This window comes from Archocentrus centrarchus, unplaced genomic scaffold (genome assembly GCF_007364275.1).
Source record: "Archocentrus centrarchus isolate MPI-CPG fArcCen1 unplaced genomic scaffold, fArcCen1 scaffold_26_ctg1, whole genome shotgun sequence".
Taxonomy (NCBI): domain Eukaryota; kingdom Metazoa; phylum Chordata; class Actinopteri; order Cichliformes; family Cichlidae; genus Archocentrus; species Archocentrus centrarchus.
The window spans coordinates 4,729,062-4,751,501 of record NW_022060256.1 but is presented as its reverse complement, the minus strand read 5'-3'; the positions used below and the strand labels follow the sequence as shown (position 1 = coordinate 4,751,501).

General features: G+C 44.7%; 1 protein-coding gene and 1 non-coding gene across 2 annotated transcripts; both read left to right on the top strand.

Annotated features, from left to right (window-relative positions):
* The first annotated feature begins 130 nt into the window (after nt 1-130).
* trnac-gca (transfer RNA cysteine (anticodon GCA)) lies at nt 131-202 on the top strand. The gene has a single exon. It is a non-coding gene; the product is annotated as a tRNA-Cys (tRNA).
* Nucleotides 203-1,555: 1,353 nt separating this feature from the next.
* Nucleotides 1,556-20,425, top strand: p2rx7 (purinergic receptor P2X, ligand-gated ion channel, 7). Its single transcript, XM_030723522.1, has 13 exons — nt 1,556-1,734; nt 3,733-3,880; nt 3,995-4,066; nt 4,201-4,273; nt 5,662-5,758; nt 7,500-7,580; nt 7,818-7,953; nt 8,375-8,511; nt 8,707-8,797; nt 13,641-13,706; nt 16,371-16,475; nt 16,602-16,709; nt 18,543-20,425. Exons 1-13 carry the CDS (start codon nt 1,613-1,615, stop codon nt 19,047-19,049), a joined length of 1,743 nt encoding a protein of 580 aa, XP_030579382.1. The 5' UTR covers nt 1,556-1,612; the 3' UTR covers nt 19,050-20,425.
* Nucleotides 20,426-22,440: the final 2,015 nt, after the last annotated feature.

The window sequence follows — 22,440 nt, the reverse complement described above, 5'->3', positions numbered from 1 at the left end:
TCCTGCACCTCTGTTATGCCTGGGAGAGTTTTTAATACCACAAAACAAGCAGACATCAGGATTCGAGCTGTTTGTGCGTCCTTTCCTCAGAATGATCATGAAAGTGCTGCTCGCAGAGCTGGAAGCGTGTGGGGGTATAGCTCAGTGGTAGAGCATTTGACTGCAGATCAAGAGGTCTCTGGTTCAATTCCGGATGCCCCCTTCCTCTAACTTATGCTGCCAATGGACACACATTAAATAAATATATCACCTCCATCCTGATACTGAGTGGATATGAAAAGGACTGGTGTTTATGTAGAAACTCTGACCTAAGTGAAATGTTCTCAGTTACATTCCAGCTCCGCACACATGACTGCTTCATTGTTTCCTCATGGCTCAGTCTGTCCCATCACAACAATGCACTTGTCCTGCTGAGAACAAGAAGCTCTTTATCTGGAAGAAAAGCATACATGAAATCACCAGATTCTTGCTTTGGTTGCAGTTTAGTTTTCCATCTTTGAAAGTTTCAGTTTGGTATTTTATAACAAGTCTGTGGAGACGGAGACAGGATCACACCGAGTGACCAAAGTGGAGACAACACTGCCCCCTAGAGTCCTGAAGGAGTTTAATAATGAAAAAATGGTTCAAAAAGAGTAATTTTTATTCTTCATATTTGAGTCACGAAGAAGCCGAAAGGAAAAAGGAGATTTTTTTTTTCATTTAAAGGTCCGAAAAACAGGTGAGCTGTTTACTCAGCTGAGCAGCAACAAACAAACAAACAGAGCAGGATTTTATTTTCTTCAACTTGGGCTTGGGATGGATGGATGGATGGATGAATGGATTAAAGGAATTGCTAAGTGATTTTTTTATTGCACTAAATCCTGATGGAAACTTTGAAACTGTTGAGAAAATGTTCGCCAAGCTGATACCGAGGCTGCAGCAGCTGCTGTGGAGTTACAGGCATGAAAAAGCTCAGAGACTGTAGAGAAGAAAGATCAACCCAAATCACAGAAACTTTAGAGCAGAAACAGGTGAGCTGTTACAATCCAGGTGTTTATAAATGTTTGCCACTGACAGGTGACAGGCTAAGCAGGTTACTTCCTCCCTGAAACACAGAAAAGCAGCTCTGATATCAGACTGAGTGATCCCTCAGGAAACAAACAGTTCAAACACTGCAGCATAAAAAATCATCAATAAATACACAAATAAACACAAATCAGCAGAACAGAGGAAACACAGTGTCTGATGATCCCCTCCAGTACACAAATAAAATGCACACTCATGCATTCGAGTCTATAAATCGTAATAAAATGATGGGGATGAAGTTGGAAACCCTGAAAGGTTTTCCCAAAGAACCAAAGATAGCTTACAAATATGAAAGCCTAATATTAAAGCAGTAAATAACGCCAGAGTCTAGATGATGTTTCTGCATTTTAAATTTGGCATTATAAAACATGCAAATACAAATCATTCCCTGTGTGTGAGTTTGCGATGAGGAGAGCAGCTGCTGAAGGCTGGCCATGTGACCATCCACACAGGAAGAGGAGTCGCGAAATGAGTCAGAGATTCCTCCTCCGCACAATCAGACAAAAAGTCCTAAAAATCCAGCCCCGAGCGCCTTCCCGTCATCACCATGCCGTGCTGCAGGCTGCGCGCTCTGTGTCAGTACGAAACCAACAAGCTGGTCCGGATCCAGAGCGTCCGGCTCGGCTCACTCAAGTGGAGCCTGAACGGAGCCATTCTGCTCTTCATCTGGTGAGTGGATGTGAAATATCTGAGCCCACGCACGCACCGTGCGGCTGCACACTCAGCGGGTACTTCCACTTTAAAGCTCAGAGCGTTTCCCCGTTTTCAGAGGGACACAGAAACGAATCCTTTAACGGATCATTTATTGATGACTGAATGGGTCTGAACCCTCCACCGAGGGTCAGATATTCTTAAAATGCACTTATACTTTTGCGCAGTATCCACCTGTGTGCGGTACTCAGGTGCGTCTAATAATTCTCACCCAGCAAGTTCAGCGATTTTGACGCATGTCGATACTTGAGTATTTTGGAACCGCTACTAGAAAATCATTTAAAAGTTTATCAATAATATTAATGGTATGATAATGATGATGATAACAGCAGCAGAGAAGAAATAAACAACACACTGCAAAAACATCAGAAGTGCCAAAAAGGTAAAACAAAAGGAAAGAACATGGAAAAAGTAGCAAAAACGAGCAGGTTGTGCTCATAGAGGAATCATCAGCCCACACATTCAAAACTATGAAACAAACAAACAAAAAAAAGAGTTGTTTGTTTATTTATAATTTTCTTCACAGGCTGCACCAGGAGGGTCCTGTGCTGCTACTTCTGTGCCTGCTGTAGTTTTCTAAATTATTTTCTGTTTCTTATTAAGATAATTGTTAATTTTCAATATGTGAACACTATATTTATATTCTTTTAGACCCCCCCCCCCCCAACAAAACAACAAACCAATCAATTCTCTTATTAGAAACATCCTTTCTCAGAGTGATGCTGAAAAGCTAATTCATTATTGTATGATTATTGTAATTCATTATTATCAGGCTGTCCTAAAAGCTCCCTGAAAAGCCTTCAGCTGATCCAAAATGCTGCAGCTAGAGTACTGACAGGGACTAGAAAGAGAGAGCAGATTTCTCCCATATTGGCTTCTCTTCATTGGCTCCCTGTTAAATCTAGAATAGAATTTAAAATCCTTCTCCTCACCTACAAGGTCTTGAATAATCAGGCCCCATCTTATCTCAAAGACCTCATAGTACTGTATCACCCCAACAGAGCACTTCTCTCTCAGCCTGCTGGCTTACTTGTGGTTCCTAGGATACTTAAGAGTAGAATGGGAGGCAGAGCCTTCAGCTTTCAGGCGCCTCTTCTGTGGAACCAGCTCCCAGCTTGGATTCAGGAGACAGACACCCTCTCTATTTTTAAGATTAGGCTTAAAACTTTCCTTTATGATAAAGCTTATAGTTAGGGCTGGATCAGGTGATCCACCTCTTTTTACTCTGTTTATACTCCACTCTGTATTTAATCATTAGTTATTATTAATCTCTGTCTCTCCCCCCTCAGCAGATGACCCCCCCTCCCTGAGCCTGGTTCTGCTGGAGGTTTCTTCCTGTTAAAGGGAGTTTTTCCTTCCCACTGTTACCAAGTGCTGCTCATAGGGGGTCGTTCTGACTGTTGGGTTTTCTCTGTATTATTGTAGGGTCTTTACCTACAATACAAAGCACCTTGAGGCGACTGCTGTAATTTGGTGCTATATAAATAAAACTAAATTGAGTTGAATTATTGGTGAGTGGATACAATGAAATAATTTTATGGTGTCATAGGCCCCGACCCAAAATCCTCTGAGCACCTTTGTTTATATGCTTTGCTTGGGGAAAGGAACATTTTTGTTGCTGCCCACCCAAACACGACGTCCTAGTGGAACTACAGACAGAAAAAGAAGCCAGATGGAAAAACAAAATAGTTTTAAATTTTGTGTCAGACAAAAATAAATCAGCAAGGTCCCTGATTAATCACCAGCATGATCTGCAGATTAGTTGAAGATCAAAATGTTAATTTTCTGTGCCTAAGACGGGTTAAGCTCCATACGCAGGCCTTTGATGCCTCGTAAACTTTCACACTGTGCCTTCAGTTTTGACACGGTTTTAAAAGTCTGCGTTCTCCGGCACAGACCATGTGACAGGTTTTCCCTCTGATCATTTTAAAGATGTTATTTCTTGCTGTGTTGCAGTATCATGATGCTGTGGAACAGGAAGTACCAGGAGTTTGACCTGGTGGTTAGCTCCGTTACCACCAAGGTGAAGGGTGGGGCTCAGGCCTCGCTGCTTGGGGTCAGGAACATGGTGTGGGACGAGGTGGACTACAGCGGGCCGTGGAAGGTGGGAACTCAGTCCTCTGGGTGCTGACTGTTTTTTTTTTTTTTTTTTTTTTTTTATAAATTGTTGTCAAATAATTTAAATTCCTTTTAAAAGTTAAATAAAAAATCTTTTTAGGGCAAAAACTCCTTCTTTGTGGTGACCAACGTCATTGTGACAAAGAATCAGAAGCAGGGGAAATGTGCACAGGTGCTTTTTCATCATTATTATGATCTCTGCACTTATAATTTAATTAGTTCAAAGACTGTATTATTAGCAACGACCAGACAATAGATGAGGATGCTGTTAATAAGCAGTGTACTTTGTCTGTGTCTGTATTGCAGGTTCCTGTTAAAGGCAGACTCTGTCGCACCGATCAGGACTGTGAGAAAGGAGCCTGGGATCAGCAGAGACATGGTACAGCGCCTCTTTCATTAGACCTGATTCAAGTTTTAAAATGGAGCCAACAAACTGCAGTTTTTACCTGCCAATAATAAAAAGGCAGCAAACAGCCAAACGATCCAGTTTATTGGCCTCAAATAGGTGCAAAGAACCAGCACAGATGCCCCCCCATCACTCACAGCAGCCACATCCCCAATGATAATTAAGCCTTAATACAGGTGGGGTGGGAAGGTTAGGAAAATAAATCCACCTGCTGTACGCCAGAATGTTTTTGTACCAGATTTGTAAGATTGAATATTTTAACATTTTAACTGTGGGGATGACTCGCCTTTGGAGTCACCCTCCGGTGTCGATTAAAGGATCTGCAGATTTTTGTTCAGGCTGGAGGTCACTACTTTCTCCACACCCATCACTGAGCCTCACTGCTGCACTGGGTGACGCGTTTCTCCATTACACTGTAGTTTAATAGGTCAACGAGTGCACTGTTTGTAATGACAGAGATGCACTGAGCCTTTTTTAAATATAGTTTTATGAGAAGTTTTAAAACAGTGGGAACAAATGGGCTTGAAGCTAAGGGCCCCTGAGTAATGAAGTCAGCAAGTATTAAAAGATAAACTGACACATTGTTGGTTCCAGTCTTTGTTTTAAAAAATTAATCTATGAACAGTAGAAATCTAAAAAATAAAGAAAATTTTGCATCTTTCCCTTTAAAGATGAATTGAGAAGCACTTGTTAACACGACCCTTTTAACTCAAAATGGAAAATATTTACAAAAAGTCATTTACAAAATGACTTTTACAGAACAATACGCTCTAATGAAAACACCACACTGCAGGTGAAAGTCCTGCATTCAAAGGTTTGACACCGTGATGGGAAATGGAGCTCCAGTTAGCAATAAAGATTTAACAGAGTTAGAATGAGCTGATTCTGTGAGACAGTGAAGACATTAACAACATTTAAGGGGAAACCAAATTTAAACTGCAGTTTTTCTCCTCTTGCTGACCACCAAACCACATCTAAACGTGCACCCACACAGAGCTTAATTCACACTTTAAACACTTAATCTTTCTCACATCCATGAAGCACCAGTTAGCCTCACATGCATATCTCAGGGCTGTGGGAGGAAGCTGGAGCACCTGGAGCAGACCCACACAGAAAGCCCCCCCCCCCCCCCCCCTTCCTCAAACTGTGAGGTGAAAATGCTGCCCTAAGATAAGAGGGACCTCCTGTTTGGAAACAGGAGGTCCCTCTTATCTTAGGGCAGCATTTGCTGTTTTGCAGCTTGAGGCTCAGATAGCTGCAGTTCTCTGCAGCTCTGTGCTCCAGTAAAGGTCAGGATTCAGGTCATGTGCTGCAGGATTCAGACGTTCCGCGGAGCTGACGGGACTGTTTGTGTCCTGCAGGGATTCAGACGGGATCGTGCGTGAAGTTTGATGTACTGAAGAAAACCTGTGAAGTTTCTGCATGGTGTCCAGTCGAAACCACATCGACCCCTCCAAGGTAAGACGAATTAAGGTGTCTGCACAAGGTGACATTTGAAACCTTCACTGTTCACTGGAAACCACACTGTGTGACATGGATCCAATAAACACGGGTGTGGCATCTAGTTTGACGCATGTGGACTGTGCAGTGAGAACACCTCCTGAATCAGGGCCGAGACACACAGTTGTTGTTCTCGTTTCTACGTCCTCCTTGGCTCCATCGTGTTAGCAGCTGGAGGACACATCATACAAGTAGTCATCTGCAAAGGCTGGAACCTAAAGCAGGAGAACAAACATACTCACACACCATCACACCCCCTCTAATATGAACAGACATGGCCAAAAGTTTTATAATGAAAAGTCTGCTGCTTCAGTTTTTATGATGGCAGTTTGCATATGTGTTATGAAGACTGATCAGATGAATTACAATTAATTGCAAAATCCCCCAAAAAATCCCATCCACTGCATTTCAGCTCAAACAAAAAGGACCTGCTGACATCATCTCAGTGACCCTGTCGTTAACACAGGTGAGAGCTTTGATGAGGACAAGCCTGGAGATCCCTCCGTCATGCTGAGTTAGAACAGCAGACTTTAAAAGGAGGGTGATGCTTGAAATCATTGCTCTCCCTCTGTTAACCATGGTTACCTGCATGGAAACACCTGCAGTCATCACTGCTTTACATAAAAAGGCTTCACAGGCAAGAATATTTCCATTAGTAAGATTGTACTGTCAAGAACTTTGAGGAGAGAGGGCAAGTTGTTGTGAAGAAGGCTTCAGGGCGACCAGGAAAGTCCAGTAAGTACCAGGACCACGTCCTAAAGGTGATTGGAGTACCACCCATGCAGAACTTGCTCAGGAATGGCAGCATGCAGGTGAGAGTGCACATGCACTGAGGCAAAGACTTTTTGAGGGCGGCCTGGTGTCAAGAAGGGCAACAAAGACGCCAGCATCAAGGACAGACCGATGTTCTGCAACAAGTACAGGGACTGGACTGCTGAGGACGGGCTGAAGTCATTTCCTCCGATGAAGCCCCTTTCAGAGAGTTTGGAGCATCTGGAGGAGAAAAGCTGAGTCCTGTGCCACGTCTACTGTAAAGCATCCTTTATGTGTGGGGTTGCTTTTCATCCAGGGGAGTGTGCTCACTCACAATTGTGCCTAAGAACACAGACACGAATAAAGAATGACACCAAAACATCGTCTAAGAGCATCGATATCCAAGAGCAGTTTGGTGAGGAACACCTCTTCTGGCCTGATGGAGCAAAGCAAGAACTCAGCGGCTTGAGAAACAAAACATTGAAATTTTGGGTCCATGTCCAGGAAACTCCTGAGATCTGAATCCCACTGAGAACTTAGTTCATCCTCAAGAGGCGGACTGAGCCAACAAAAACCCTCCGAGCATCGATTATGCAGGAGCGGCTGCCATCAGTCAGGATTTGGCCCAGAAGTTGATTGATAGTCCCACAAGCATCCAATACTTGAATTCTACATTTAACACTGATCTGAATCTTAAAATCATGCAGTATTCAGCACAAGGAGGATTTTGGGAAGCTGATGGAACTTCTAAGCACTTTTTAATGGCTCTAGTTTGCTGTCAGAAGTGTTTTGGCTCCTAAAGCTGACGGGAGGACTCATGTGGGGCACCATCACAGTCAGGATCACGCTCAGCTGTTGCCTGAGAGCTTCACGTCTCACTGTGTGAACAGCTTTCAATGGCCCAACTCCTCCTGCATGTAATAATGATGGTTTTCCTGTGATGCAGGCCTGCTCTGCTGGCAGCAGCTGAGAATTTCACGGTCCTCATCAAAAACAACATCCGGTTCCCGGCCTTCAACTACATCAGGTGAGACTGCTCTGGGTTTGAGGCGCTTAAGAAATGCAAAGATAACTGTTTGCATTTTATCTCTGCTTTGTGTAACATATCTTGCTGCTGGGTTGTTGTGGCTGCACACCGTGTTTAATAATGCTCATATTTTGCATTAAGAATGAAAAGTGTAGACCAACAGTTTGTAGCTCCTTCAAATAGAGACCCTTCACCACCAGGGATCCCCTGATTTTTATAGTCTGTTTTCTTTTACAGAAGGAACATCCTACCACAGATGAATGATGCCTACCTGAGGAGCTGCCACAGAGAAAACGACTCCCTGTGCCCCATCTTCAGACTGGGAGACATCATCCGAGAGGCCGGGGAGAAGTTCTCAGAGATGGCAGTGGAGGTGGGCTCACCTGTTCACAGGTTTCTCTGGTGAAAGCAGAATTTTTCTTAAAGCAGTCCAGCCTCACACATTTTAACTTTAAAGGCAGTCAAATTTGTCCTGACTGGAACACGGACCAGAAAACAAAGATTTTCTCTGTTTTTGTGGCTTCCTCTTTGGGATCCATTTCTGTACTCAAGCAGAAATGAAACGGTGCTGGTGGCCAAAAAAAAAAAGGGAAGTGATGCCACAATAAATTTCAGGGCGTGCAGCTACTGTCCTCTGTTTTCCTCAGACATAAGTTGAAATACTCTTATTGGAAGATCTGAAATGTGGTGGGTTGGAGTAGTAAATACTGACACCTCTAAAATCTGACACATGAGATGATGATGGGTTTTCCCAGTCAAGTTTTGAGCTTTCACAGTCCCACCTTTGACCACAGGGAGGCGTCATCGGCATCCTGATCAAATGGGACTGCAACCTCGACCCGCTCATGCAGCGCTGCCTCCCCAGGTACTCTTTCAAGCGTCTGGATGAAAAGGAGAGCAACAAGACGCTCTATCCCGGCCTCAACTTCAGGTGAGCAAGGGTCAAAGGTCACCTCCATGCTCAGATTCTGTGTGCACAAGAATCACTTAAGGAAGCGTAAAAAAGGGGCCTGGAAGTGAAACCAGAGCAGCCTCAGAGAACTCTGCAGGCTCCATATAAACAAACCTCCTCCTCGTGCTTTCAGTGCAGAGTTAAACCTGTTCAGTGCTGTTCTGTTTTCATCAGGTACGCAAAGTACAGCACGGTGAACGGCGTGGAGGAGCGAACCCTCTACAAGGCCTTTGGGATCAGATTTGATGTCATGGTGTTTGGACAGGTGGGCTGCAGAGGGTTAAAGTGACGCTGACTACTTCATCCATCAGACATCCACAGGAGTCAGACCGGGGTCGCTTAGAAAACGACTCGATCCACTCATTGACTCATCAGATTAATTATTGTGCTCCTGAGACCCTGACGAGTATTTCAGAAACCCAACATTTCAGGAGACACCACAGCAAAACTGAAAATACAGCAATCATGCTATTTCAGTTTTGTTGTGTTTTCAGAATTGTGGGGTTTGTTTTTCTCCTGAAATGTTGAAATAGAGATCAAATAAAAGTGAATAAGAATAGAATAGAATAGAATGCCTTTATTGTCATTATACAGGATGTACAATGAGATTGGAGGACCACCAAAATACTATGAAAATATTATAATCTAGTATGATCAATATAATCAAGAGATATACAGAAATAAACAATGTGTAAAATATACAAAAAATAGCATGTATAAAAATATATACATACATACATTGGTGCATCTGTACATTGTAAGAAAAGTAAATATGTGTATACATATAATAATGAAGATGATGAATATTGCACTTGGTGAATGAATATTGCACTAGTGAATGAATACTGGATATTACACAATATAGGAATGTCAGATATTGTTCAGTATGAATAATATAATATTGCACAGTTACAGTGGGTGAGTGTGTGAGTTCAGGGTGGTGATTGCTCTGGTGAAGAAACTGTTCTGGAGTCTGTTTGTTCTGGCTTTGATGCACCTGTAGCGCCTGCCAGAGGGCAGCAGGTCAAACAGGTCAAAGCCAGGGTGTGAGCTGTCCTTGATGATGTTCCTGGCTCTGCTGATGCAGCGGGAGGTGTAGATGTCCATCAGGGAGGGGAGAGGGCAGCCAACGATTCTTTGTGCTGTCTTGACTACCCTCTGAAGCCTGACCCTGTCTGCCTCAGTGCAGCTGCCGTACCATACTGTGATACAGTACGTCAGCAGGCTCTCAATGGATGAGCGGTAGAAGGTCAGCAGCAGGTTTGAGTCCAAGTTGTTCTTCCTGAGGACCCTCAGGAAGTGAAGTCGCTGCTGAGCCTTCTTGATAACAGCTGTGATGTTATCTGACCAAGAGAGATCAGCAGAGATGAGGACACCAAGAAACCTGAAGGTGTGGACCCTCTCCACACGCTCGCTGTTGATGTAGAGGGGAGCTGGGTCAGTCCTGTGCTTCCTGAAGTCGATGATGATCTCTTTGGTTTTCATGGTGTTCAGTACCAGGTTGTTCTGAACACCAGGCTGTCAACTTCAAGACCTCCTCTCTGTAAGCTGCCTCATCTCCCTTCGAGATGAGTCCAACCACCGTGGTGTCGTCAGCAAATTTGACGATGAGGTTGTTATTGTGGGCCGGACTGCAGTCATGGGTGTAGAGGCAGTACAGGAGGGGGCTCAGCACACAGCCCTGTGGGGAGCCAGTGCTCAGTGTGCGGGTGGAGGAGAGATGGGGGCCAAGTCTCACAGTCTGGGGCCGGTTGGTTAAGAAGTCCTTGATCCAGGAACATGTGAGAGGGGGGAGGCCCAGGGTGTGCAGTTTGGTGGTGAGAATGTCCGGGATGATTGTGTTGAACGCTGAGCTGTAATCCACAAAGAGCATGCGAGCGTAGCTCTGCTGCTGCTCCAAGTGGCTCAACACAGAGTGGAGAGCTACAGCGATGGCGTCCTCTGTGGATCTGTTTGCTCGATATGCAAACTGATGGGTGTCGAAAGTGGGGGGCAGATGGTCTTTGATGTGCTGGAGAACCAGCCTCTCAAAGCACTTCATGATTACCGGTGTGAGGGCCACAGGGCGGTAATCATTTAGGCTGGTGACAGATGACCTTTTGGGCACGGGGATGATTGTGGCTGTTTTTAGGCAGGGGGGGATGACTGCTTGGGCCAGGGAGAGGGTGAAAATCCTGGTGAGAATCAGGGTGAGCTGGTGGGCACACGCTCTGATCACCTTGCCAGGTACTCCGTCTGGTCCGGTAGCCTTCCTGGGGTTCACTGCCAGGAGCACGCGCCATACCTCATGCTCCTGGACAGTGAGTGGGGTGCAGCCTGGTGGGGGGGGCAGGACTGGAGCAGATGGGTGGTCCTGAGGCATCTCAAAGCGAGCAAAGAAACAGTTAAGTTCCTCTGCTAGTGACACACTCAGGTCTCCTGCAGTCACATCACAGCCTCTGAAGTTTGTGATGTTCTGAATGCCCTGCCACACCTCCCGTGTGTTATTGCTGGACAGATGGGACTCTATTCTCCTCCTGTAGTCCGTTTTGGCTTTTTTAATTCCTCTTTTCAGGTCAGCTCGAGCAGCACTGTACAGAGCTCTGTCGCCTGACCTGAAGGCAGCATCACGGGTTTTGAGGAGTGAACGGACCTGGCTGTTCATCCAGGGTTTCTGGTTAGGGAAAACCCGGATGTTTTTGCTGACAGTCACATTTCCGATACAGAACTTAATGTAGTCCAGTACCGTCCCTGTGAATGTTTCTAGGTCCTCGTGTTCGAATAAGTCCCAGTCTGTGTATGCAAAGCAGTCCTGTAGGTCGGAGAGTGCGTTTTCAGGCCAGGTTGTAATGGTTTTTACAGTAGGCCTGGCTCTCCGTCTGAGGGGGGTGTATGCTGGGGTGAGCAGCAGGGAAAGATGGTCGGACTGGCCGAGGTGGGGGAGGGGTTTGGCTCTGTAAGCGTGCTTAATGTTGGAGTAAACATGGTCAAGAGTGTTCTCCCCTCTTGTGGAACATTTGACATGTTGGTGGAATTTCGGGAGTACAGTCTTTAAGTTGGCCTTGTTAAAGTCTCCCGCGATAATAAGAACACCGTCGGGGTGGACCCGCTGCTGTTCGTTAATGGCGTTCAGCAGGAGAGAGAGCGCCATGCTAACGTTAGCATCGGGAGCTATATACACAGCTGTGACGATCACTACTGTTAGCTCTCTGGGTAGAAAAAAGGGCCGACATCTTACAGACATGTACTCGAGGTCTGGGGAACAATGTTTGTCTATGATTGTTCCGTTGTTACACCAGTCCTCATGCACGTAAATACAGAGACCCCCTCCCCTGCTCTTACCGGAGTCCTTGGTCCGATCTCCGCGTAGCAGAGTGCGGCCTGCTAGCTGCACGCTAGCATCGGGAATGTGGGGGTTTAGCCAGGTCTCGGTGATAATCATTACACAGCAGTCACGAACATAGCGATTTACAGCCAGCTCTAACTCTAGGTTGTCCGTTTTATTTACCATGGACCTGGCGTTGGAGAGATACAGGCTCGGCAGAGGAGGCCTGTGTGGTTGGCATTTCAGCTTCAGCATAGAGCCGGACCTGCAGCCCCGCTTCTGCTTCCTCTCCCTCCGCCGTCGGCGGCGCCTTCCAGACCCGATAACAATCCACAGAGCCCCCGGCGGTCTCGCTATGTTGTCTGGGATGTTATGAGTGTAGTGAAAATCACTCGATACTGATATCTTGTGCCGGTAGCCAATGTCCACAAGATCCTGGCGTGTGTAGCAGTTGTTTGCAGAGACAAATGCACCAAAACTAACAAATATGAAATACAAAAAGTACAAAAAAGAGCACCGAAAGGAAGAGCCGTGAGCCGCTGCGTCTGTGCGCGCCGCCATCTTGAAAGAAAAAAAAAGGAGGTAGAACCTCATTTTTGGGGCTTTTCAGCTACAGCCCAGGCCCGCAGTGCAGCGTGCATCTACGACATGTAAAAGATTCACGTCGCTACTGTAATATCCCCCTGCCTTATCCTCATTTTTGACTCTAAATGGGGAACTTACAGGATAGACAGTAAGGCCTTATTAAGTAAGAGCAACAGAGGCCATAAACCCATCAGGAAGTGTTTACTGAGGTCAGATGAACAGGAGAGTAATTTTCCCGTAGACCTGCTAAACAGCTAAACAGGTTTAAAGCAGTGGCTTCACCTGAAGCTATGCTATGGTAGTGTTTAGAGTAAATGTGCCATACAACCACAGTTACTGTGACTCACCTGTGGGCCTTCAAAGGAACAGGAAGTATATTCACAGTATATTCAAAGTACATTTCATGCAGAGTTTTACAGAAGGCAGAGCACACACGGAGGAATTCGATGCACTGCTCTGAGATCCCTTCTTGATTATTTCCAGGAGCATTTCCTACAAATTGTATTAGTTCCCTGTTTAACATATTACACTTGGGGATTTGAACGTAAATGGTCTCCACAATTTTTGGATCCAAAAAAAAAAAACAAATTGCATGCATAAACCTCCAGAACCCAGGATTTTTAACATGATTTATTCTTTGATAAACTCCTTCAAACTAATCACGTAAACCCCATTTATACCATCTTTTTCTCTGGCTGTCTTTATCTATCTCTGTTGTATGTATTCCTTCCTTTTTCCTGTTATGCAAGTTTGAATCCACTTAAAGCTGAACAAATAATCTGGGCTTTGGATTTAAAAATGTTTAAAATTGGACAGATTGAGAAATGCTGTAGGAACTAATCAAAGTTTAACTCTGGAAAATTCAAACTGATGCCGGACAGCGACGCAGACGAGCAAAATGTAATCAGACAAATCAGATTTATGTGACTGGTAACATCTTTAGACTCAGTATCTGTGAATTTTGGCTTTTATGTTCAGGGGCTGTGTGCGTTTTTGTTGCAGCTGAAAGGGAAAAAGTCTCGTGTCTTATTACTGAAATAAAATTACCGACAAGTCATCCAAGATGTATTTTATCAGTAACTTAATTTGTGCTTGCCTGTTTGCTCCTGGAAATGTCTGTTCTCAGTATTTCTACATTTTTTTATTTATTTATTTTTTGTCTAAAGAGAAAAATGTGATTTTGGAAAAAAAACAAAAAACAGTTTGATTTGTTTTTCAGGCGGGAAAGTTTAGCTTCATTCAGCTCATCATCTACATCGGTTCAACGCTGTCATACTACGCGCTGGTGAGACCACACACAAGCATCCATTCATGCTTTCATCCTCCTCTAGCAGTGAGCACAGTGGGCTCAGTGTGAAAGTTCAGAGTGGGAGTTCAGTGCATCTGAAATGTATTCAGCTCATCTGCATCTGTAGATGAACTGAATTTCTCTATAGAGACCAGAAAGACTGATTTTAATTCTTATTTTCCAAACTAAGTACAAGTAAAATATGTGTACAATGTTTCTAAGTCTAAATTTTAACATTAGCATTAAATTTTTTTTTAGTAATTTAAGTTTTTCATGTAGCAGGAAGATGAAACAGGCTTGAGATTTTTATAGAGGCCTGGGAGCTTGAGGGTCCTGCACAGTATCTTAGCTGTTCCCAGTATTGCGCTCTTCTGGACAGAGATGTTGTTCCAGGAATCTGCTGGAGCCACTCTCCAGGTTTGGGGGTCACTGCCCTGAGTGTTCCCATTACCACGGGGACCACTGTTACCTTCATCTTCCTCATCCTCTCCAGCTCCTCTCTGAGCCCTTGGTATTTATCCAGCTTCTGCTGTTCCTTCTTCTTGATGTTACCATCAATTGGTATTGCAATCTCTATCACCACGACCTTCTTCCTTTGCTTGTCCACCTCATCGATATCCGGTTGGTTAGCCACCACAAGTTTGTCTGTATCTGGAAGTCCCACAGGATCTTAGCTCTGTTGTTCTCAAAAGTCCTTATTATCCCAGCAGGGTATCTGATGACTGGCAGGACATAGGTGTTGATAGCCCAGATCTTGTTCTTCCCATTCAGCTGACTCTTCAGGACTTGCCTTACTCTCTGCAGGTACTTGGAGGTTGCAGCATTCCTAGCGGCCTCTTCATGGTTCCCATCTGCCTGTGGGATTCCAAGGTATTTGTAGCTGTCCTCAGTGTCTGCAATGTTTCCTTCTGGTAGTACAATCCCCTCAGTTCTGACTACCTTCCCTCTCTTTGTTACCATCCAACTACACTTCTCCAGTCCGAGTGACATTCCAATGTCATTGCTGTAGATCTGTGTGGTGTGAATCAGTAAATCGATGTCAGCTTGATGTCACCCATGTAGAGGAGGTGGTGGATTTTTGCTCCATTCCATAGCCAGTCTTGCTGATTTGGCTGAGGGGGTTCAGGCCTATGCAGAACAGCAGTGGGGACAGAGCATCTCCTTGGTAAATCCTGCATTTGATGGTGACTCATACAGTTGGCTTGAAGTTGGCCTCTAGTGTTGTTCTCCATATTCCCACTGAGTTCCCGATGACGGCTCTTAGGGTCCTGTTGATCTTGTACAGTTCCAGGCATTCCAGGATCCATGTGTGTGGCGGTGAGTCATCGGCTTTCTTGTAGTCAGTTCAGGTGGTGCACAGGTTGGGCAGTCTGGTCTTGTAGTCTCAAGTGACTGCTCTACCATTAGCTGATGTTTTGCACCTCTGGTATTTCTGCCAATCCCCACTCATGTATCGAGCTCTATCAGCTGGTTCATTTTTGCTGCCAGGTGCTCATGTAGTGCAGTTAGCTTCTTTAGCCAGTAAGTGAATCATGTCAGGGTCTGAAGCATCTTTGTTGTGCATTTGTGGGGATGATATCTGATATCTGATATCCCCCCCCCGACCCGTTGTCCTGGCTCTCCCTCACCGGAGCATTTGTTTTGTACCTCGTCAGTCTCTAGCTGCGATAGCACTGAGCTGACACTGAGCTACGAGTTGTTTTGGTGTCAGTCTGGATGTTGAAGAATCCATAGGTCCCACTTCCTCTTCATGTAAGCCCTTTCACTGGGGATGCATTCCAACAGTTCTTGTTCTCCTCCCTTGTCCACTTGTGCCGTATCCTTGTTCCAGTAGCCCACTTAGCATCCTCAACACCTGATGCGGACCTTGTTAATCTGGGTGACGTCAGAGCTGCTTCAGTTATGTCTCTCACTCATATTCCAAGGTAGGCTTGGGTAGCATGGGGGCCCAGCCTGGGGGCCCGGCCCGGGGCCCTTTACTGTACCCTGGCTGGGAAGAAAGGCAAGAAAGGTTTACTGAAAAATGTTGGTTTCATGTCATCATTCTGACTTTTTGTCTCATAATTTCAACTTAACAATTTTTCATTTTTAAAAGTTTATTTTATTTTGAGAATTACCACATTTTGACTTTGTATAAAGACTTTTGGACTTTTTAATCACTTTATTTTTTTTATTCTTAGAATTTAACATTTTAAAACTAGACAAACGTTTCTATCTTGTCTAACTTTGTATTTTTATACCAATCTGATGCAAAGGTTTAGTTTGATCTTGTATCTAATAATTTTGACTTTCTCAGATGTTTGACCTTTTTTTTCTCTTTTTCACTGTTTTTTATTCACTTTAGTTTTATTTATGGTAAATAAAAAATTTAACTTGGCAAGAACTGTTTATTTGAAAATATGGTTTTTAGTCATGTTCTTGAGTTTTTGTCGTAGTCAAAACCTTTGAGTTGATAATAAATCAGAAAGAGGAAAGCTGCTGTAGGTCTCTGAGAGATCACTAGCAGAACCTCCCAGGAGCAGGTGAAACCAGTTACCATGAAAACCCAGAGTTAATCCTGACCCGCTTCATGGCACAGGCCTCAGTATAAATGAGAATTAGCTGTGGCTGCAGGTAAGAGTGCCACATCTCCAGTCATGGTTTGAGTCTCTTTTCCTCCAGACAACCATCCTGATTGACTGGTTGATTGGAACCAGCTGTTACTCTGCAGAGGTCGGACAAAACTACTCTGAGAGGAAAGTGGAGTCAGTCCGCGACCAAGAGAAGGTGATGGATTTTGATTTGATTTTGTGTTTGCTGCAGCTGTGAACCACTGTATTTAAAACAAACAAACAAAAAAAAAACCTAATAGATTCCTTCATTAACTTTATTTCATGTGGCCGGGTGTTGCAGTGCATCCTGTGTGTGTCCTACATTGATGAGAACAACCTTCGACTGGTGAAAAGGTCACAAAAGAAAAGTTTACAGGACATCAAACCGATATCTGTTCAGCCACGTAAGGTAAACCTGCAGAGTGCAATACTCCAAATCAGGAGCCAAAGTGAAAATGCACAACAAAGATGCTTGATAGTAGCCTGTGCATACATTTCACCTTCAGAAACACGAGCTGCTAATGCCTAATTCAGCTGCTTTTAAGCACACAGTTTTAACAAACCTGGACTGTACATGCAGTCAGATGAAAACACCTGCTCAATGTAGCACATAATCTTTCTCAAACAGAGGCTCTTTTCTACTCCCAAAACATGATTCTGAATTCATATCACCTCTGAACATTTTGTGGTAAATGTAATTATACCTGCCACACACACTGTTGTGATATTAGTCAGCAGCAGCTCACCTCTGGTCCTGTGTTCATGTGGACGAGTTTCCACCCACGGAGGAGCCAGAAAGAAAGAGGAGGAGGTGGTTAATGAGATATATATATATATATATATATATATATATATATATATATATATATATATATATATATATATATATATATATATATATATAATGAATCCCAGGAGGACTGCATGCAGACTGCTTCTATCAACATCAGTGAAAGAATGGGTCGCTCTCAGGAGCTCAGTGAATCCCAGCGTGGTACCGTGATAGGATGATACCTGTGCAACAAGTCCAGTCACTGCTAAATATTCCACAGTCAGCTGTTAGTGGGATTATAACAAAGTGGAAGCGATTGGGAACGACAGCAGCTCAGCCATGAAGTGGTAGGCCATGTAAAATCACAGAGTGGGGTCAGTGGATGCTGAGGGTCATAGTGCACAGAGGTCACCAACTTTCTGCAGTCAATCACTACAGACCTCCAACTTTCATGTGACCTTCAGATCAGCTCAAGAACAGTGAGAGCTTCATGAATGGGTTTCCATGGCAGCTGCATCCAAGCCTTCTATCACCAAGCTCAATGCAAAGTGTTGATGCAGTGGTGTAAAGTGTTGATGCAGTGGTGTAAAGCACGCCACCACTGGACTCTAGAGCAGTGGAGACGTGTTCTCTGGAGGGATGAATCACACTTCTCCATCTGCCAATCTGAGGGAGGAGTCTGGGTTTGGTGGTTGCCAGGGGAACGGTACCTGTCTGACTACATTGTGCCAAGTGTAAAGTTTGGTGGAGAGGGGGGGCTTATGGTGTGGGGGTGTTTTTCAGGAGTTGGGCTCGGCCCCTTAGTTCCAGTGAAAGGAACTCTGAATGCTTCAGCATACCAAGACATTTGGGACAGTTTGATGCTCCAACTCTGTGGAACAGTTTGGGGATGGCCCCTTCCTGTTCCAACATGACTGCACACCAGAGCACAAAGCAGCTCCATAAAGACATGGATGAACCAGTTTGGTGTGGAAGAACTTGACTGGCCTGCACAGAGTCCTGACCTCAGCCTGATAGAACACCTTTGGGATGGATTAGAGCGGAGACTGTGAGCCAGGCCTTCTCTCCAACATCAGTGTCTGACCTCACAGATGTGCTTCTGGAAGAATGGTCAGAAATTCCCATAAACACTCCTAAACCTGTGGAAAGACTTCCCAGAAGAGTTGAAGCTGTTATAGCTGCAAAGGGTGGGCCCACATCATATTAAAGCCTCTGGATTAAGGATGGATGTTACTCAGGTTCATGTGTGTGAAGGCAGACAGTGATATACTTTTGGCAGTGTGGTGTACATGTACCTCTCAAGGTAAATTGGTTCTTGGTGAGGGGCCAGACTAAGTTTGATTCAGAAACCCCCTGTGTGTGTGTGTGTGTGTGTGTGTGTGTGTGTGTGTGTGTGCGTGCTGTCATGTAACTACATTTTTCTCACTGTAGAGACAAACTGTTGTTAAAATAATGATCTCATCTCTGCAGGAGGACATGGGACATTTGAGAGCCATTCTCTGTCTCCTGCAGACAGATGATGACACGAATCACGATGTTCAGCCTTCCCTCCACCAGAAAAGCGACCCAAACGCCAAACCGCGTCGTCCAGCCTGGTGTATGTGTGACTTCTGCGCTGCTTCCTCTCTCCCGCAGGAGGAGCTGTGCTGCAGGCGGAGCGAGGGCACCTGCATCACCTCGTCTCCTCTGTTTGAGCAGCTGGTGCTGCGGCGCTCCCTGCTGGAGGCAGTGCTTCTGTACCAGGATCCCCTGTCTCCTTCAGGCAAACAGGTTCAGACCGCCGCCCTGCGTCACTGCGCCTACAGACAGTACATCAGCTGGCGGTTTGGGGTTCCACCTAACGACTCCCATCCTGCCGTCCCCAGCTGCTGCGTGTGGAGAGTCAGGAGGGAGTACCCGAGCCCTGATGGACAGTACAGTGGCTTCAGACCGGAAATGATGACTTCCATGCAGGCCTGCGCTAATGGAGAGCTGTGAGAGGAACATTTTCACATTACAGAGCATGGAAGCCGTCACTAACTGACCTACTAACAATGTTCACATGTAAAGCCTTCCTTACAAAGCAGAACAAAAATGCAATAACTTTGCTCATCTGTGCAGAAAATGACTCAGTTTGTTTCAGCTTGTGTTCAGTGAAGGGAAACCTCAGCACGTCAATAAATCACTGCATTTTCTCAAATCTGTCAAGTCGTTTGGCTGCTCGGCTGCTGTTTTTCTCACATTCGCTCTCTTTATGCTGCTTTTTGCCTTTATAGGGCAGGAATAAGTCTCGTCAGGCTCAGACAAAGGATTTCTCCTGCCAGGAATGTGTTCACATTCATCATATTATATGGAAAGATGGAGAGTTTTGTTCCAGTACGGGAAAGAAACAATCTCCAGTAGCTTAAGGCTGGAGTTGTGAATTCTTTACACAATATTCCTTTCATTTCTCTGAGGTTCACTGACCACAGTAAGCTGGGAAACCTGAGTGTGTGATTGATTTCATCAGTGCACAGACAGGAGAGTAAAAGCAGCAGCTGTTTATTGGTGGGTACGGGCAGCTGACACACCTGGGCCTGATCTGGGCCCCTTCAGCTCAGTTATGACCCTGCGTAATGTTGGGAGGACCAGATGTGGCCCAAATGCCTCGTCACTCTTGACTTCTGGTCCCTGTAAGGTGGATGTGTGGCTGAGTTAAAGCCAAATGGGGTCGTGCTCCTACTGTGATTAAACCCGGAAATGCTGCTCACAGGTGGTCCCATTAATTTTTGATGTATTATTGGGGTTTATTTTTAAACTTTGGGCGGAGCCAGAACACCTGTTTAACCCTGGATTCTGGCTTCAGCTATTCTAGGTTCCTCCTTCATTAAGCTGCTCAGAGGCTAATTACAGTTGGCATTATTAGGGGAACGTCACAGCTGTCTGACGGGCTTCAGCTAATTCAAGCCACTAAATTGGACCCCTTGACTATTTTTGTGGTGTTGGTGCCTTTTAGAGAATTGCAATTATCTAACAAATGATGTGTGCTGAGCTGATCTTACAGCACGTCTAAGGGGTACGTGCTCCAGTTTTGGTGAATGAAAGTACTTATTAGTACTTACTAGTCTGATACTTAGCACTACTCATTATTTAAGGTCAGTGCATGGTGAACATTTCTGACACTTAATCACCACTTTGGCAGAATTGGATTTCCCTCGTGTGTTAACAAGTAAATGAACAATTAAAACACTTGTTTTTTATGGGTGTGCGCACTATGACCTTCAGTCCTTTCTGTTGTCACTGGTCACTTAAAAAAGAAACAACTCAGCATGGTGGCAGCTATGGTGGCGTCAGGGTGACACCTGCATCCATCTACTATACACACTATTAATGTTACTGACTGATTAAAAGCTGTACAGTTTTTGTACTGCTGCTTTTATGTTGATTAAAACTTTTGGTATTTTCCCTTTGATGGTGGAGTCATTTTTTAGTTATATTTTGTTTGTTTCTAGATTTTGCTTTTTTTCCCCTTAATGTTTGCTTCATCCTTCCAAACCATCACATTCTTGGAGCCGGTCCATAAACCAGACAATTAATGATTTTCTCTAGTTTTGCTTTTGTGTGGTTTAAACAAACAAGCTGTGATATGTTGAACTTTGAGCTCCAGTCTGCAGATTTTTGTCACATTTGGAGGGACTCAGGCAGGCTCCTTCCTCTGTTCACAGCCTTCAGTGAGGTGCTAAGTGAATCAGCTGTTGGCTGTGTATTTGCTGTAAGGTGTTATCAGCCCTGCCACCAAGATATTAGTATGAAACCGATCATCACACAGCTAGAAAAGAGAACGAAGTGATTTCTTTAAATCTTTTGTACGTGTTTATCTTTGACCACCATCTTTTCCCTTGTTCAGCCTGGTTATTTGTTTCTAACAGATGATAAATGGGAAGGACTGTTTACCCATTTGATTGGTGTGAAATCTGTGTGGAAATCATCAGTTTTGGGGATTATACACAAGAACTGGCTTCAAAAAGCTGCAGCAGCTGCTCTGGGCTTGGAAAGAGAAAACACCTCTAACAGTCCAAAATAAGCACATCCATCTTCACAGGAAGATAAGACGCTTCATTTGTCCTGCGATGACACGGCTGTGGGGTGATAGCACGAGGAGGTGGTCATACGTGAGCCAAAATCCCCGCTTTCTGAGAAATGACGCACAATCGTTTTAAGGAACCACATCTGAACGTGTTGATAGCAATGCACGTACTTTATGACATTCATGATACATTTTCTAATTAAATGGAAGTTCTCTGTGAGCTGCTGTACTTTGATGAAACGTGAGCCTTTAGTGAATTCTTCTATTTCAGTTTGGTGTCCAGCCCATTACCAATGCCAAAGACACAGCAATGAGAGTTTCACAGCAGCTCATCACAGTAGTTGGATCCATGTATTTGGTTTAGCGGGTATTTTTTTTAAATTAATACACCAAACACCCCCCTGTCCATAACCCTCCCAGGCATCTGTGCCTCCTCCTGGTCTCAAACTCGGGCGCTTTCACACGTTAGGTGTTAACCACTACACTATGGAGCCTTGCAAATAGGTGAGATGGCAGCTCCAGCAAAAACAAGCAAAAAGAGTCGCAGAAAGGAATTTGAATAAACCACAAAATGGTCTGTGTGACAGGTTTCAGCCCTGAACTAATGTTACTAAACTTAATTAATGAAATGAAGTCCAAAGTTGTAAAAAGCAACTGAAGCAAAAGGCTTGTGCTGATGGAGGAGAAACGCAGCTGCTCCACCTGCATCTCTTTACATGGGTAGATGTGAGCCTCCCGAACCCTGGGAGACTGGGAAGAGTGGACTAAAAACAAAAAAAGAAGGATGTGGTGGCGAGGTCTGGTTTTTGGTGGAGCGGTGGGTTCAGGGGCAGTGCCACGAGAAGGCTGGTTAGAAAAATTGTGCTGCTCCTATTTCACAGTAGGAGCTGGGACTCTTGTGTCGCTTAACCCACAAGAGTCCACACCCATTTCTCCTTGAAGGAAAATGTATCCAGAATTTCAAAAATCTTTTTAACTAAAAACTTATTCAAGAAGTTTTCCAGAACATGTGAAACTGTGCCACCTGTGCCACAGCGGCTTCTTACAGTGCAGCTGGCAGCAACAGAAGGTGGCCGGGCAGTATTGGGAAAAGCAGTGCAGACTTTGTGTTACAGCAATTATGCAGTGGCCTGGACACGCAGTGTGCTTCTTGTGTGTGTGTGTGTTGGGGGTTTTCTGCAGTGGCAGACACTACACTGGTGCCCAACTGTCCCCAACACTAGGACGTCAGATCCACAGCTGATGCAAGCACTCGGCCCGCCTGGGCTTCTCAAAAGGAGGACCACCGCTGCTTGGGGGAAAGGTGGATTTTGCAGCATGATA

Excerpts from the sequence above, each read along its gene's own strand:
- p2rx7 (XM_030723522.1), top strand. The coding sequence starts at position 1,613 with ATGCCGTGCTGCAGGCTGCGCGCTCTGTGTCAGTACGAAACCAACAAG. Across the intron at positions 5,759-7,499 it reads ACCACATCGACCCCTCCAAG|GCCTGCTCTGCTGGCAGCAG; the intron begins GTAAGACGAATT and ends CCTGTGATGCAG. Across the intron at positions 13,707-16,370 it reads CGCTGTCATACTACGCGCTG|ACAACCATCCTGATTGACTG; the intron begins GTGAGACCACAC and ends CTTTTCCTCCAG.